Source organism: Talpa europaea (genome assembly GCF_964194135.1).
Source record: "Talpa europaea genome assembly, chromosome: 5".
NCBI lineage: Eukaryota > Metazoa > Chordata > Mammalia > Eulipotyphla > Talpidae > Talpa > Talpa europaea.
The window spans coordinates 98,012,792-98,029,487 of NC_140071.1; the positions used below are offsets into that span (position 1 = coordinate 98,012,792).

The 16,696-nt window shown below is 40.1% G+C and overlaps 1 protein-coding gene across 1 annotated transcript in view; it reads right to left on the minus strand.

Moving 5' to 3' along the window:
• Positions 1-16,696, minus strand: part of FRAS1 (Fraser extracellular matrix complex subunit 1) — a gene marked incomplete at its 3' end in the record, with an annotated part of 442,801 nt that overhangs the window by 153,491 nt on the left and 272,614 nt on the right. Inside the window, exons 21-22 of the mRNA XM_084232972.1 lie at positions 4,715-4,867; positions 4,336-4,482 (exon numbers count right to left, since the gene is read on the minus strand). Coding sequence (XP_084089098.1) covers positions 4,336-4,482; positions 4,715-4,867 — 300 coding nt within the window. The remainder of the gene's footprint in view (positions 1-4,335; positions 4,483-4,714; positions 4,868-16,696) is intronic.

A 16,696-nucleotide genomic window follows, 5' to 3' on the forward strand; every position in this document is an offset into this window, starting at 1 on the left:
TAGAAAAGAAATTTTAATTGTTGGAAATTTATATGAGACTAAATTTTTATTCTTTTTGGATCAGGATTTGTACACATGGTGCATATTAATTTTGGGGATGTGCTTGACAAAGATCCTAAGGGTAGAGTTGAGAATTAAAAATGAGGTAGGGCCTCGTTGTAGATGGCTTTAAAGATGACTGAAATGTTTCTCAAAAGTGACAACTAAATCTTTGAAATTGTTTAAAACATTGTCTTTGATAGAGTATTATGATCAAATCTTAATTGTTTACTTTATCAATATTTTATTAATGGCTTTAATGAAAACAACAGATCATGATAATAATATTTAAATATGCCACATTCTCTTTGAAAACGCACATAATTAAGTTTCACCAGCTGGAAAAACAATCCAAACTTACTTTAGCAAATTGAAGTAATAAACTTAAAGTAATTAGATGAAATAAGCAAACTATAAGTAAACTGCATTTATATTCTATAATTCAATGTACAGATAGAGCATATGGAAGACCGATTTAGACAGCAGTTCCCACAAAAAGTGATTTAAGCCTTTCAGTTGATTAAAAGTTTACTATAAGTGTGATATGGACCCTAAAGTAGCTAACATAATCTTAAGCTAAAGAACCCTATTGTAGTATAAGTGTCAGCTGACCCACTTGCTGACATGCAGTTGCAGAAAACTAGATCCAAGTGTCAATTCCTCAGGCTGGAGTGAGAGCTGACAGTTTCTTGTAGTTAACTTCTTCAAGTTTCTGTTTACCCTCCAGTCCTTGAGTCCTTCTAAGTAGCTTTTCAGTCTCCTTTGTTACTTCCATATATAACTCAGTCTTCTTTCACTGACTTTCAAAAGAAGTAGATTCATACTGAATATTTTGAAACTATAGAAGACTTTTGGGAGGGACACAGTCATGCCTCACTGAGGAACAGGATGCTCCCACAATGTCTATTTGAACCCTTATTCCTCTTTCATCTAACCTCATCCCAATCCAAGGGAATCCACAAATGATCTGGTCTCACTCAGAGCAGTTCTGCACAAACCAATACATCCATCTCCAGAGGAATCTGAATAAGGAGCATTTTCTCCACCTTAAGATATTAAAAGTACACAGGGTAGTGGTCCTCTTATAGTCGTGCTGGTGTGACCGCATCTGGAAATGCATGTGTAGTTCTGAGGTCAGTGACCCCATAGAAAATGCCAAAAGGGACAGTGAAGGTGGGGAGTGGATGAGAAACCAGAAAAGCAAGCAGGGATGTGCTAAGCCATTCTTTAAGAGGGTCTTCATGGTTAATAAATTCCATCCTCCCTCTTAAACAGGCTTGTTTTCTACAGCAGCCCTGAGACATGGTCACCTAACTCTGCTTAAATACTCTATTAACTCCAGTTCTGCCTGGAGGTGAGAAATTTGAGTGGGAAATGACAGTTAATTTCAAACTTTGAAGGCAGTCATGAGAATGAGGAAGATTTGTTCTGTATTGCTCCAGAGGAAATTCTGGTGTCAGTGAGAAAGAACTGTTAAACAACCACACCACTTATTGCCCCGCAACAATGGAACTGGCTTTCTTCCTCATCTGTAGAAGTCTGTGAGTGAGAGCAAGAAAGAGCCTCTGAGGTCTCCCCTGATGGCACAGGCAGTTGAGCACTGCGCTGTGAAGCTGTCCGCGGCCTCTGCACCACCAGTTTGATCCCGGCTGGCCAGCGAGGATCCAACATGGCGTGGCAGACCTCTTCTGTGGCGCCTGCTGCTCCCCTCAGCAGTGTATTTCTTCAGTCTGCCTGTTCTGTTTCCCACTTTGTCTCTGGTGAATCCTCTCACCCTCCCACAGATCTGGCCTGTACCCTGGTTCTTGTTTAAATAAATAAATAAATCTAAAAAAAAAGAAAAAGAAAGAAAGAGCCTCTGCACTGGGTACAAGACTGGCTTGGGTAGCCTGGGGTTCTCTCCTAATCTGAAGCACGATGAGTTCAAGAACCTCATTTATTATCTCTTTTTTTAAAGTTCCTGCCTCAAGCGGTCATCCTTAAATTTTAGATTTCAGTTTATAATTTCTAAAGGTTTCTGTGACTATAATCTAGACTCTTCAGCTCTTTCTTCTATATTATAGTGATTATGCCTCCCTTTAATACTGATTATAATTCCTTAAATCTCCTTTGTTGCACAATTTCTAAAACTGTCAGCTGTAATTGACTATAATGATGAGCATTTGAAAGGGGCAGTGTTGACTTTTTTATATATACTAGAAAGTCAAATATTCCAATTTAGAGATACACATTAGCCAAAATTGGAAAGAATGAAAATTAAGCTTTAGGAAAGGACTAAAGTTAAAGGATTTTTTCCCCTTTATGTGTCATGGTTTTATTTATTTATTTACTTTTAAATTTTTATTCAATATATTTTTACATCATTCTTTGAATTGTTGTACAATGTATGCTTTCTCATCTTGGTTATAAAGGAGTCTTAAGTCCACTGACATAGTCTATAAAATCCTATTTACATGGTAGCAGAGGAAATGCATTTGAGCAGAGATCACCATTCACCAATGCAAAATCTTCCAGAAGAGAAATATTTCAATGCAATGTATTTTTGTCACCTATACTCCATATAAGAGATTCTATTTTTTTCTTTTGAACTTTTATTTCTGTGATTCCACTTCTGTGAAGAGCCTAATAAATCTAAGTCACTATTTCTCTACCAATATTCTCTTGCTCTTGAATAGAACATGCAAGTATTTCATTTGTGTCTCTTGTGTTATAGAATCTACAGATTCTGGCAGACAGTTGATATATACCAAGCAAAGTTTTTATTGCAAAAGCATAGAAATCTTTTCATTGGTTAAAAAGTATTTTTATCTCTGGTATTTCAACAGATGATGCAAAACAGTAAGTTCCATATAACTTCATTTCAAATGCAAATCCTTGCAGGCGTCTCAATAAACTAACAGTAATATCTTTCTATCTATAAAATTGAATTGTCTTTTTCTGCTTGATTTGCTTCTCATTCCAGATGATGATAACAATAGCTAATCTATACTGAAAGCTTATTCTCAGCTAGGGTCTGTGCTTCATGCAATAACATTAGATGTTGGTACTACTATAATGTCCCTTTACCAAAAATAAAAATGAGTCCTAGAAGTTAATTTACTTGTTTAAGGTCATAAAGCTAGTAAGTGGGATTAGAATTTTAGTCAGCTGACTACAGAGACCACCTCCTAACTACTCCTCAATAGTTCCTTTAACATGGTACTTCTTGGGACACAGAATTGAAATACCAGCACTGTATTTGTTAGCTGTCACTTTCAAAAGGAGACAGTGTAATACACTGGGTTTTTGTTTGTTTGTTTTTTGCAAATGACATGTTAGTTACCAAAGTAAGCCGCCTCAGCCTATCTCAAAATGTTCCTTCATCTGTGAAGGATTTCTTGCTTTTGCACTCACATTTGCCCTTTCCCTAATTTATCGAACCTCTTTGTTTGTGCATAACTGGGGTAATTACTCATATTTTGACTTATTTGAGAAGTAAGACATCTTTACAAGTGACTTTCATGGGAGACAAAATAACTACTGTTTGGGCAGAAACTGAAAGCTTTATAGCATTTCAAGCCTTGCACATTGTCAATATACAACAAACACATGTCAAAAACAAATTAAATCCAGAGAATTAGGTCACTGATTGTGTACCAGAATAAATTCTACTCTCTGCTCAGGATCTTGGAATTGAATTGTTGAGAGAAACCAAAAAAGTGAAACAGGCTAATACTTTAATTTTCAAGTTAGACAACTAGAGAACGGAGAGGTTAAAAGACTGGCTTAAGGTCACACAGCTGGTACTTATGGAGGGGATTCCCACCCCAGCCCTTCCAAATAGGCTAATATCTGAATTATAATCTCTTATGGCTTCCATATGCCTTTGCAGATTAAATTTCTTCCTTTGGGGCCTTCCCTGGTGGTGCAGTGGTTCAGCACTGGGCTGCGAAGCTGCCCGTGGTTTCTGCAGTGCCGGTTCGATCCCGGCCCCAGGCGAGGGTCCCACACAGCGCGACAGACCTCTCCTGCTGCCCGCTGTTGCCCTCAGCAGTGTATTTCGTCATTCTGCCTGTTCTGTTCCCCGCTCTGGCTCTGGTGAATTCTCTCACCCTCCCGTGCTTCTGACTGTACCCAGTGCTTGTATAAATAAATAAATAAATAAATAAATAAATAAATAAATAAATAAATCTTAAAAAAAAATTCTTCCTTTTATAAAAATAAAGGCCACCAGTGAGACTAAGGAAACAGAAACTTCACTTTCCTTTGATCACCCCAGAAGAGCATGGAAGAGAAAGTTTATGTTTAAAAACCTACGCTGACAAGCCCGGTTGTCATCAAGATAATGCCCTGGGAAGCAGGTGGTACTGCAGGTGCCAAGGTGGGTCAGAACAAGGTCGGAGTCACACGAGGAACAGGAGAAGGGTCCTCTGTCCTGGCAGGTTCGGCAGGAGGAGTGACATTCTACAGGGGGAAAAACAGACACAAAGAGAAACTATGAAGCCAAACTCCTTCCAAACCCATATCCCAAGAGCCAGTAATTAAAGCCCCAACACTAAAAGCATGAGCTGCTCTGGTTTATTGTCCCACAGTGTGCTTTTTGCCTCCGTTCTCTTGGGAAGTTCAAGCCTTTTCTGCATCTGCCCCAAAGGGAAGCTCTTGAGCCCCATCAGCTCCTCTGTTAGCACTTACTCACTTTTACAAGCTCCTTTCTCTGCATAGTAGCCAGAAGGGCAAGTGGAAACACAATGGTCCCCCAGCAACAGGTAGCGGGCATTCTGGCACCTCAGGCAGATGCTCCTGGTATGGTGGAGATCAGCCACACAGCGCTGGCACAGAGGATGGCAGTCTGGAGAGGGCAGAGAGCACAAGAAGGCATGGATGCTGAGAGCACCAAGTCTAATCACTACATCGAAGGGTAGAAGAGATTGCAATTACCACCACTGTGGCACAGATAGCTGGAGAGTAGCCCAAAGGCAGAATGTGTCAGTAAAGTAGAAGCTTGGGACCTGTGCAAATTGTGTGTTTGAGGTTTTTAGCAAATGGCAGGGCCCGGCACAGCAATTGAGTTTTCATCCCTTTGCAGTTGAATGACCTTCAAGTTCCAGGGCAGCATGTGATACATATTTGCCAGGAGTAGCAAGGACTGTCAGACTAACAGAAACAGTGTAATTGATGCTGCCAAACATTTCCTAAGAGCTCCCAGAGTTCAAGAACACAGTGCACCCCATTCTCACATATGTGGGCTTTCCAGAGTCCCTCTAGCAGTGTCGGCCATCCGTGTGGTAGGATCGGGGTTAATGGTTAATTGGGTTGAGTTGGTGTCAAATTTTGGTCTTTAACCAAAGGTAAAGTACTAAAGAAGTGTTGGGAGTTAAAAAGTCACTGTTATGACCCAATACCTAATTTACAGAAACGCAGTGGTACCCATTGTAATTATAGCTAGAAGACAAATTATCTGGTACAGTCAGCATTGTCTCTTGTTCTCACCCATTTAACAGGCATCCTTCAATTAAAGAACTTGATTGTGTTTAGCTCCCATTTGAGGTGAAATCCTCCTGTATTCTCTTTTTAGTGATAATTACACTCCAAGTTCCATTTGTCATCCCACATCCCAAAGGTGGGAGAAAATGCCCAAAAGTTGACTTAGCCACCCAAATGAAAAAGGAGTAAAGACCTAGGAAAAGAGCAACAAGAGATCTGGTGCTAGGGGCTTAATGTGTTCCCATGTAGGACTCAAAGCACTGTTGGAAGCACTGTTTCTGTGGTGCAGCTCATGGCCAGATAATTATTGTTTTGTCTCAAACTCCTGTGGATTGGACATTGTGATTTCTAGCAATATTTATTTAAACTAAAAAATTATTGCTGATGTAAGAGAATGCCTGCCCCCTGAAATCTATTAAAACCGGTCTTTTTCTCTAAATCCCCAGCGGTTAAACTCCTTCTTAGTTGTAGGTCATCTGAGACATGTCCCCTGACACAAAGCAGATTCAATCCCACACCCAGCACTCACATAGATGCTTAACAAGCAGCCCCAGGGTCTTTCTAGCCACGCTGGAAGTTGAAGAAGCATGTCCTCCTCAAATGTATTGACTTTTCTAGCAGCCCACACACTAAGAGCCCCTGATCTTTCTCCAAAATTTGAGAATTTCATATTATTTTCAGACTTTTACTAATATTGGGGGGGGGAAAAGGATGGTCTAAGAGCCAAATTAATCCTTGTGCCAGCCCTTCAGTAAATTACAAAGGTGCTAATGACTGTTTGGAGAGAAATATGATGAGGAGGTTACTTTCCCTTGATTTTGTTTTATGATTTCTACACAGTGTCAACCTTTTTATTCTTTTTTTCCTGTGCCCACCTCAGAATCCAAGAGCACAGTTCCTAGCTGTGTAGAAAGGAATTCAAGAAGCTTTGAAAGTTGTTGGAACAAATGGAGGAGACTGTTTTACGATTCCCTTGATGAGTGCATACATGTTAGGATTGACAACAGTACCAACTCAAGGTTCCATTACATGAAAAGCCATGGCATCTTCCTCTTTAAAGCAAGCTCTTACAGAAAGTTCTGGGCTCAAGCATGCATCAACAAGACCTGCAGGTGTTCAGTGGTCTAAAAACTAGTTGCATCTGACTGAAGCTTTCTCTAGTATGCAATTAGAGAAATGAAAAAGAATAATCATCCTGGGGGATGCTTTGAAGAGAAAGTAAGCAGATCTCTGGAGTGTTTTGTGGCTACAATAAATAAATATTTATGGATTTGTCTAATCTTGGGGATCTCTAGAAGATGTTTAAATGAGGAGTGTAATGCATATTAATTTCTGCTGAGGAAGCTAGTGTTAGGTTATAGACAGTCTTTCCTAATTATAGGCAGCTTCTTCTAAACCCTTAATAATCTTCTCTAGTCACAGCTCCACCCTGACTGTCCATCTAACTCTGCCTATGTTATCTCATCTTCTACTTTCCTTAGCCCATAAGCATGAGACCTTTGATTCTTTCCAGTCTCCTCAAAATTTCTATATTTATCTCTTTTTATTTCCTTTCCTCCCCTCTCACAGTATGAAAGGGGCTATTTCCTCCACAATATTCTTGATCCAACTTTCAGCTTGATTCCAACACTATTGCATGTTTTATCCAATCTCTCTTCATTTTCTTTGACCTCAACTTTCAAATATGCTCTGCATTTCCTATCCTCACCCAAAAGCTTTTCTCTACAGTTACCACATTACTTCTCTTTCCTTCATCATCCAAGTTCCTTGCTTCCCTGACTCCTCACTGTAATCTCCCATTGTTCCTCCACAATTCTGCTGTGGTATTGTCTCTGGCTGCCAAATCTAATGGTCTCTTCTAATTCTTTATTTTACCTGAAATCTTTGCATTACTCTTAGGACCACCTCTCCTCCCTCATGCCCTGTCTCTTCTTTACATGCTTTTTCCTGGTACTGCTGTTGACCAGGTCCTCCTTTGTTTCTAATTGCTTGACATTGTAGGGATTCCTTACACCCTCATTTTCTTCTGTCCTAACTGAGTCTCATTCTCTGGAGTTCATAAAGCAGACACGACTGTCTGCATCATATTTTTATTTACAGCTACCAGAAGGTGCAGGAGTTGCAGATTTCAAAATCTCTCATGGTCCATGCCTCTACCCATGGCTCCATTGACTTCTATTAAGTCAATAGAAGGTATTGGGTCACTTGCCAGATATATCACATTGTGTGATGGAGTAAGTACACAGAGGCAAAGGAAAATGTAATAAATAACACCTGAAAATATAAAACAACCATCTGCAGATTTCTTTAAAAAATAATCACGTTAACCCAAGTTAGTTTACAGTTTGAGCTCATACATAACTGTAACTACCCATATCTGGAAAGTTGGACTTGAACTCATTTTGTACACTGTCTATATTCAGACCAGGGATTATAAAGCCATATTGAACAACCCATCCTATGAACAGATTCATTCCCAAATGACAATCTGAACAGGTATTGTGTTAATACATTCATGTAAACCTTCATTCCTAACTCTGGTATGTATAAGCCCAACAGAAGACCACTTAAATAAATTGCTCTGAAACCCCATTCTGAAGCCAATTTGAAGGTTGACTGCCTTTTTTTTTTTTAAGATTTATTTATTTATACAAGCACTGGGTATAGTCAGAAGCGCGGGAGGGTGAGAGAATTCACCAGAGCCAAAGCGGGGAGCAGAACAGGCAGACTGACAAAGTACACTGCTGAGGGGAGCAGTGGGCACAGCAGGAGAGGTCTGCGCACCATGTGGGACCCTTGCCAGCTGGCCAGGGATCAAACAGCACTGCAGAGGCTACGGGCAGCTTCACAGCCCAGCGCTCAACCGCTGCACCACCAGGGAGGCCCAAGGTTGACTGCCTTTTATTAAACCAAACAGAAAAGACAAATTCCCAAAACCTAAGAAACATAACTGTCTCGACATGCTTGAAGTCAAAGTCTCTTTGTAGGACAGAATTCCTTAGGAGAGCTTGAAATGAGTAATGATGTTCAGGCAAAGAAACCAGAAATCAGAGCAACAAGGGCTTGAGGATTATTATAGTGTGCTGACTTACAGTCAGAAAAGTGTCTTCCCCAGGGCAGACTACAGAACCCAGGCATGAAAGGTACAAGTGGCCTGTTCCACAGGGACCACCTGCAAACTGGCCATAGGCTCAAGTTCATGGGATCACTGTAATCTTCTATACGGGAAAGGGGCTGACTGGGGCTTAAACAAGGATCTGAAGGTTTTATTTTCTAACTCCAAAGTGAAGCATGAAGAAACCATGAAAAACATTTTTACAAAGTATATAGAAGCATAATAATCACAAAAATTTTAAAACAATTTTGGTTAATTTAGTTGGTGAAAACTGGTGTTACACTGTTGTTTGTATTTCATTCACTCTAAGTGAGGTTGAGTGTGGAAAAAAAAACTTTCTTTTCTTCCAAACAATAAAAATGTTCAAATGTTCACTCACAGTGCTTTCAACATGGTAGGGAAAAACGACCTTGCATATATAATTAAAGTAGGAAATATGCGTAACCAAACAATAATTAGAGCTAACAACCAGTAACGACTTTCTTCATCCACTGTTCCATCCTCCACTGGACCAGGAGACATGGGCTGTCATGTGCTCCCAGAGAACATTATCAGATAGATACCAAATTCAGAGGTCTAGGACATTGATCAAAGATAGAAGGAAACAAAATTTGAATGTGCATTGGCTAATGGACCCAGGCCCTCCTCCACCAACACAACCCCTACACTCACATTTGCACCCCAGCCAGAAAATCCCCTCTAGCTGGAGATGAAAAGAGAGACCATTTGCTTTACCCCTATTCTCCCTTTCCACAGAGCAGGTGTAAGGCAGCTCAGAAGAATATTCAAGAATTCCATAGTAGAATGGACTTGGACTGTGGATCTCGTCTTAAAGAGGGCTATCTCCAAATTGAGTCCCACGTCACAGGGCAATTGAGAGTAGTGACAAAGTGGGATGAGCAACAAGAAAGCATATGGCAGACACTGTCAAGTTACTCTTGTGAGATTTTATAAACATTTCTCAGAATGCCAGTGGGATAAATAGGGGGCCACAGAGGTCTACAACAGGGATGCCAACTGAGTCCAGGAGGCAGGGAAGGCTTCCTAGAGGAAGCTGAGAGTTAGCTACAAGGGGAGTAGGAATTAACCACAAGGAGAATACAACAGGGATGGGAGGCTTGGATGGTTGAGAGGGGAAAGTTGGATAAAAATCTTTGAGTTGAACAAAACAGCATGTCTTCAAGGAACTGCAGAGTTCAATAAGGCTGGATCTTAAAAGCATGCAAAAGAACCACAGAAGACCTTGCTAGGCCAGATTTGGGATACCCTGTAAGTCACAGAAAGGAGTGTGCATTTTATTTCATAGGCATTTGGGAGTAGTACGTGTATGTGTGTGTGTGTGTGTACCTTTGTCAGCCTTAGTTTGTAGGAGCTATTATCACAAAGTTAAATGAAAAATAGTTGTAATTGTTGTATAAAAGATAAGCAATGATGGAAGAAGATGTGAGAACCACAGCATAGAACCAACAATCCAAGAAAACTCTGACATACAGTAGCTGTCAACATCAACTCTACTGGTGAGGGGAGTAGAATCTCTGCAGCAATCTCTCCTTCTGTCCAGTATGTGTGTAGAAGACCCTTCTTTGTTGATAACATCCCACTGCTGGATTGTGCTCAAGGGGCTCATGCAGGACTCTGTATATTAAGAACACTGGACAGAAGCACACGAATGCTATCATGGCCAGGAATGGAGATCCTGACTACCGTATAGAATGGAGAAAAACACACCAGCGGTTAGAGTTTCAGGTATGACCGAGAGACTTTTTAATAAATTGTCAGCTTCTAAAACTCCTTCGAAAATGAAAACAAAGTAGAACTTGGCCAAAATCAGTAGTACCTGGAAGGAAGCCCCTGCTTATATTTTGAAATAAAGAAAACAAATATTGGAGTAAAAATAGTAGGAAGTTGTGGGGAATTTAGAGGCCTAAGAAAGGTGGATCTGGAGACCACCCACTGGTTTTCAGGCCAAGAGGAAAAGTGTGCTACTTGGCTGCATGGATGGCAATTTACAACTGCCTTGTCAGTACAATTTGAGATAATAAAGAGAGAAAAATCCCCATGGCCAGTCACATGTATTAATTACACAATCTAAACATAATTAGGAGGTGGTGTGAGTTCCATCACCACTCACCACAGGAGGTGACCACGTGCCCCAGGGAATTGTAACAGTTCCTTCATGGACAATAAAATCCATGGACATATTTTCTAAGAACTAAGCTAATTTGGAGACAACTCTTGAATTCTCCTTGGTAGTTGGTAACCATCAGACAAGTTCTAATTCAGAATCCATATTAAAGGAGCACAACTGTCAGAAATTGCATCCTTAAAATGGCAATATCTTCAGAAGGGCTGACAAATGACAGAGTGAATTCCCTTACCACATTCCTCACCCCTGCTTCCCTTGAATTCTTTCCCATGAGTGATATTTGGAACAATTTTCACAGGATACACTAGGGGAAGTTTATATTGTCACTGCTTAATTTGTACCAGGACTGCTGTTACTAAAACAGGGGAATTGAGTTTCCAACACACCAATCTAGCAGCCTTTTCAAGGAAGTAATATTCCATCCTAAGGCCCCATCTGTGCTGTAAGGCATTTGCATCTGACCTTCCTGTTTGTAATCAAAAAAGAAGGCTAACCTCAAGTATGTTTAAATGGTAAGTGTGTATCCATTAATTGCTTAAAAACACCTTGCTATCCCGGAGGCCATCTCTCAGAGTCCTCAGTAAGGAAATCTTATTTGTCATTATTTCATTACAGTGAAGTCTTTAAATATAAGATTCATTAAGGGTGACAAGAAAAGAAAAGAGACCCAAGACACATTGATGTTTAGCCTGTCTCTTTTTCTGGTATATAATAAGCATGTGGTAGGGGGAGGGCAGATGGAATTCCAGTTGTTGGTGTGTGTGCTTGCTTGCTAACAAACCAAGTGAATTAGCACTTTAAACAAACAAATTAATGAACACATTACAAGGGAGCCTGGAAACGGAGTGTTAGCTGGAGCTGAAATAAATACATTTCTTGTTTTTAAGCAAGCAGAGGACTCCATTTGTTTTCTCAATATGCACAGCATGCCAGCATGTTAAAAAATTAAATAGATAAAAAATTAATATTTTGACTCAGCAGCTGCAAAATCCACTAATATGTCATCCTGCAGCTGTGAGGAAATTGCATGTGGTCATCACTATGTGATGCTTTCTTCAAATCACAAAGGCTCTGCCTTGAGGATCAGTGAGGATTAGCCACAATCATGATGGATGACAGCACAGGGCAGAGAAATGACTTATTTCATGTCTTTGGAGCAAAGTCAAAAAAGCTTGATGATATTAAAGTAAATGTGTACTGTCATATCAATGAATTTGGATGTTGATTTTATGGAGCAGTGACTCCTTAGCTGATAAATAATGACCTATAAAAACAAATTTAGACACACAGTGAGATTTTTAATAATGTGCTGTCAGTCAATTAGGTTCTTAATGCAACCATATTAAATGTGTTTGGAAGCAGTTAAAATAGTCAGTACTTGGAGATATTCCTCATCAGGCACAAAGAAATTATTTCATCCCAAACTCAGGGTCCTTAAAGTGTGACAAATATGAATTCTGATGGAATGTTTAAAATAGATGGGGCTCTACTTGTGAGTTAAGTAGAGGAACAATCCAGAAAGTAGCATGTGGATAGCAGAGGACAAAGAAGCATCCTTTCCTCACCTTTGGATGATTACTTTAGTCCTAGCCCACCCAAGAGCTCTTATAAATCATTTATTCTTTTTGTCAAAGGCTTTGGATGAATACAAAAATCAGAAAGAAAAGAAAAGAAAACAAACAAAATCCCTCTTTTTAGTGTCTGGGGCAACTGTTTTAGCCTGAAAAAAAAAAAAAAAGAACGGAGAAAAAAAACAACTTTAACAATACTGACACGCTAACATTGTAGGACAGTGATTTTTACCCAGTGCTGACAAACTGACAAATGTCATGAGGAGACTATGGTAGGATCAAGACAGAGTCCAAAAAAAGAGGTGCGAGGCAGTGTCAATGTAAGAGCCAACCTCTCTCGTGGTTTGGTGCCAGTGCTTGCTGCCAACAGGGAGACAGACACCACCTTACCCATCTATAGCCATGCCTGTACCTGACCTACAATCAGTTTATGTTTTACTCTTGGTTTAGGGCCATATAAAAATCCCTCATTTCATTTAAAATCTGTCGAACGCAAGTTGGGTGTGAGGCACTATGGAAGTTACTGCAGGAGGCAGAGCATGGAGTCAGACACAGATCCTTGTCTTGAGATGCTGGCGACAAGGTATAAGGAGAAAGTCCACACCTAAAATGAAATAGGTGTCAGAGGACAAACACCTCAGCAACAACTTTAAAGACTCATCACCCAAAGCAGTGATAGCGAAGGCAAAGACAAACAGCAAAAGAGACAGTACCCAAAACAAAGAGGAACCCCAATGACTGGGAGATAATTTTTTCACACACACTAATGATAAAGGACTGATCACAAAAATCTACAAATAGCTAAAGAGACTCAACAAAAACAAAGTAAATAACCCAGTCAAAAAATGGGCACAAGAGCTAAAAAGGAACTTCTCCAAAGAGGAAATGCAAATGGCCAACAGGCATATGAAAAATTGTTCAACATCACTTGTAATCAGGGAAATGCAAATCAAAACTACAATGAGATACCATCTCACACCGGTGAGAATGGCACATATTAAAAAAACTAGCTACAACAAATGTTGGCTAGGATGTGGAGAAAAAGGAACTCTCCTGCACTGCTGGTGGGAGTGTAAAATGGTCCAACCACTATGGAGAGCTGTGTAGAGGTTCCTCAACCTGCTAAAGATGAGCTTCCATATGATCCAGCAATTCCACTCCTAGGTATTTACCCAAAGGACACAGAATCATTAATTCAAAAGGGCACCTGCACCCCTATGATAATAGCAGCACTATTTACAATAGCTAAGCTATGGAAACAACCCAAATGCCCCAAAATAGATGACTGGATCAAGAAGATGTGGTACATATGCACAATGGACTATTACTCAGCAATCATAAAAGATAAACTCATGCCATTTACAGCAACATGAATGGAGCTAGAAGGGATCATGCTCAGCAAAATAAGCCAGAAAGAAAAAGAAAAACACTGGATGGTCTCACTCATAGCAGGAATTTAGAAGACCTAACTAAGGGACCAGGGAAAAGACTAATTATAACAAAGTAAAAATCAAAATCAACTAGCAACTATAAACCTGAGACAACTATGGGGCCGGGAGGGATTAGGGTCAAAATTGGGGTGGGGGGGTGGGAATTGTGTTGGAAATAGAACCAAGATAAAAATGCATACATTGTGCAAAAATGAAAAATGATGTAAAAAATATATAAAATTTAAAAAATTAAAAAGAGAGAGATAGGGGCCTCCTTGGCAGCGCAGTGGGTTGAGCGCAGCGCTGTGAAGCTGTCCACAGCTTCTGTAGCACCTGTTCAATTCCCGGCTGGCCAGAGAGAATCCCACATGGTGTACTAAACCTCTCTTGTTGTGCCCGCTGCTCCCCTCAGCAGTGTATTTCAGTCCATCTGCCTGTTCTGCTCCCGCCCTCTCTCTGGTGAATCCTCTCACTGTTCCATATCTCTGGCCTATACCCCAGCTCTTGTATAAAAATAAAAATAAATCTTAAAAAAAAAATAAAAGAGACAGGTGTCAGAGGAGGGACAGAAAACTTTCATTTTAATTTATCTATTTTTTTAAATTAAAGTAACATTAGTTTACAACACTATATTTGATTCAGAGTTATAGGATCACACACTTCAGGTATGTTACTGTACCACACCCAGAGAATATTTTATAAAAAAGGATACAAAGAGACTTGAACTTGTGTGTTTATTTGCAGATGGTGCCCAGCTAGATCATGCCAGTTAGGAGGGAAGACAATGCACACATGTATACAGGGAGGGGCAGAGTAGAGTGGAGAAGAGCATGCAGCATGACCAGGGCCTCAGCCATTCATACAGGAAGCAAGGGAGACTCATGCCTTAATAACAGGGAGAAGAATTTACACTTCATGTGGAGGCAATGGGAGGCATTTCTGTTTTGTGAACAAAAGTGGATCTTCCCTCTCTCAGGAAGTAGGTTGAGCTTCAGTGGGAAAGAACATTTAGAAAAATACTGAAGCTATATGAGAAAGATGAGCTTGGGTTTCTCTGGATTAATGCAGAAAAGGTAATACATTCAAGAATCATTGCTAGGGTACAGCTTGCAAGAGGTGATAGAATGTGTGGATTAGGAGTAGGGAGGAAGCAGGTGTTTGAGTTAATCTAACTGAAAAATCAGTAGGGAGTGGACAAGAAAGTCAGGATAAGGGAAAAAAGGACCTGACTGTGTCTTGAAGAGGCAGATGGAGGGTTTCTTCTGGAATTTTTTTGAGTCTGGTTTCCCTGTGAATCAGATGTCCACCAAGTAAATGGAAAAGTGTGTCTGGAGGTTGTCATCATGTGTGCACTTGATACACAGTCTAAAGAGATAATAGAAATAAGAATTGGATAAGGGTGTAAAAACACTATGGTCCTAGATGAAAAGGGTCTGGAGGAGGAGAGTAGAAAGGAGAAAGAGGGAAGGAGGAGGTAAAATGTATAACCAGAAGAGGCAATAGCTGACCAGAAAGAGTGGCCCACGAAGACAATGAGGCGGACAAACTCAGGGTCCCCGATGAAGAAGCTCCCTTAGCCAGGATGAGGGAGCTCCTCTGTCAAAGGAAGAACTGAAGAAATAGAGGTGTCTAGAAGAACAGAGACATTTGAAGAGAAAGCTGGGGAGTTTGTTGTTGTTTTTACCATAATCTTCTAAATAAAAAAAAATAAGCAAGCTGTAGACTGATATAAATAAGATTTGAACTGATGGGAAAAGTGTGGAGAATGCCATGGTGGGCAAGATGACAAAGCACCAAAAAGAGTTGTCAACGTGATTGTTGAGTAGCTGAAAGAGCCTTATTGGAACTAGATCAGGTGAATAAGGTGGATGACACACTGGTTACACATGTCCCTTCTATAGTGGCATGACTTCAAAGCCCAGCTCTAATGCTTTGTAGCTGAGAAACGCTGGAGAAATTGGTTAATGTCAGCTATCTTAGACATTAACCAAAATGGACATGGTACTGATCACAGTATCAATTTCCCCAGGTTGCAGTTAGGGCTAAATAGGGCAATGCCTGTGAAGAGCAGCACACAGTAAGTACTCAATAATTATTAGTTATTATTCTTTAGCTGTAGTAGGCTTAATTATAACTAACATGTTATTGACTACCACACTTACATTTAAATTGCATTTATTTGTACTAAATTGCTTTCTTTTTTTTTAAAGATTTATTTATTTATTTATACAAGAACTGGGGTACAGTCCAGAGGTGTGGGGGGCATTGAGAGGATTCACTAGAGACAGAGCAGGGAACAGAACAGGCAGATTGACTGAATACACTGCTCAGGGGAGCAGCAGGCGAGTCAGGAGAGGTCTGCTGAACCATGTGGGTAGCTCCCTGGGTGGGGATCGAACTCGAGCTGCAGTAGCTGCAGATAGCTTCATAGCTTGCGTCTTACTCTCTTACGCCACCAGGGAGGCCCTCAATTGCTTTCTTACATGTGTTTAAGAAAAATCAGTATAGCCTTAAGAGTTTTGGTATGTTTAGTACTGAAGAGGATAACCTATCATTTAAATTCAGCTGTGTTATTTTATTTCCTTTGCCTTTTTTTTTCCTTACTGAGGTGATACTGGTTTACACACTGCATATGATTTAGGAGAATAGGATCACACCTCCACAGATGTATATAAACACACCCACCATCAAAACATCCATAGTCCTTTACCTGAGGTCATTGGTCCTCTCCCTAGCTGTTTTCTTTAAGTAAGACCCTCAGATCTTTCCCTGAAATTTAGGCCCTCGTCTGTAGTTTTTATGAAGACCAACAATTCCGACTATATTGAGAGCCCTGCCAAATAAAAAACTTATAAGTTAATATCTTTCTGTCTTTACTATGGAGGTAATATATTGTTCAGTAAAAGTTCACACAAAGGTGAAATATTGTACA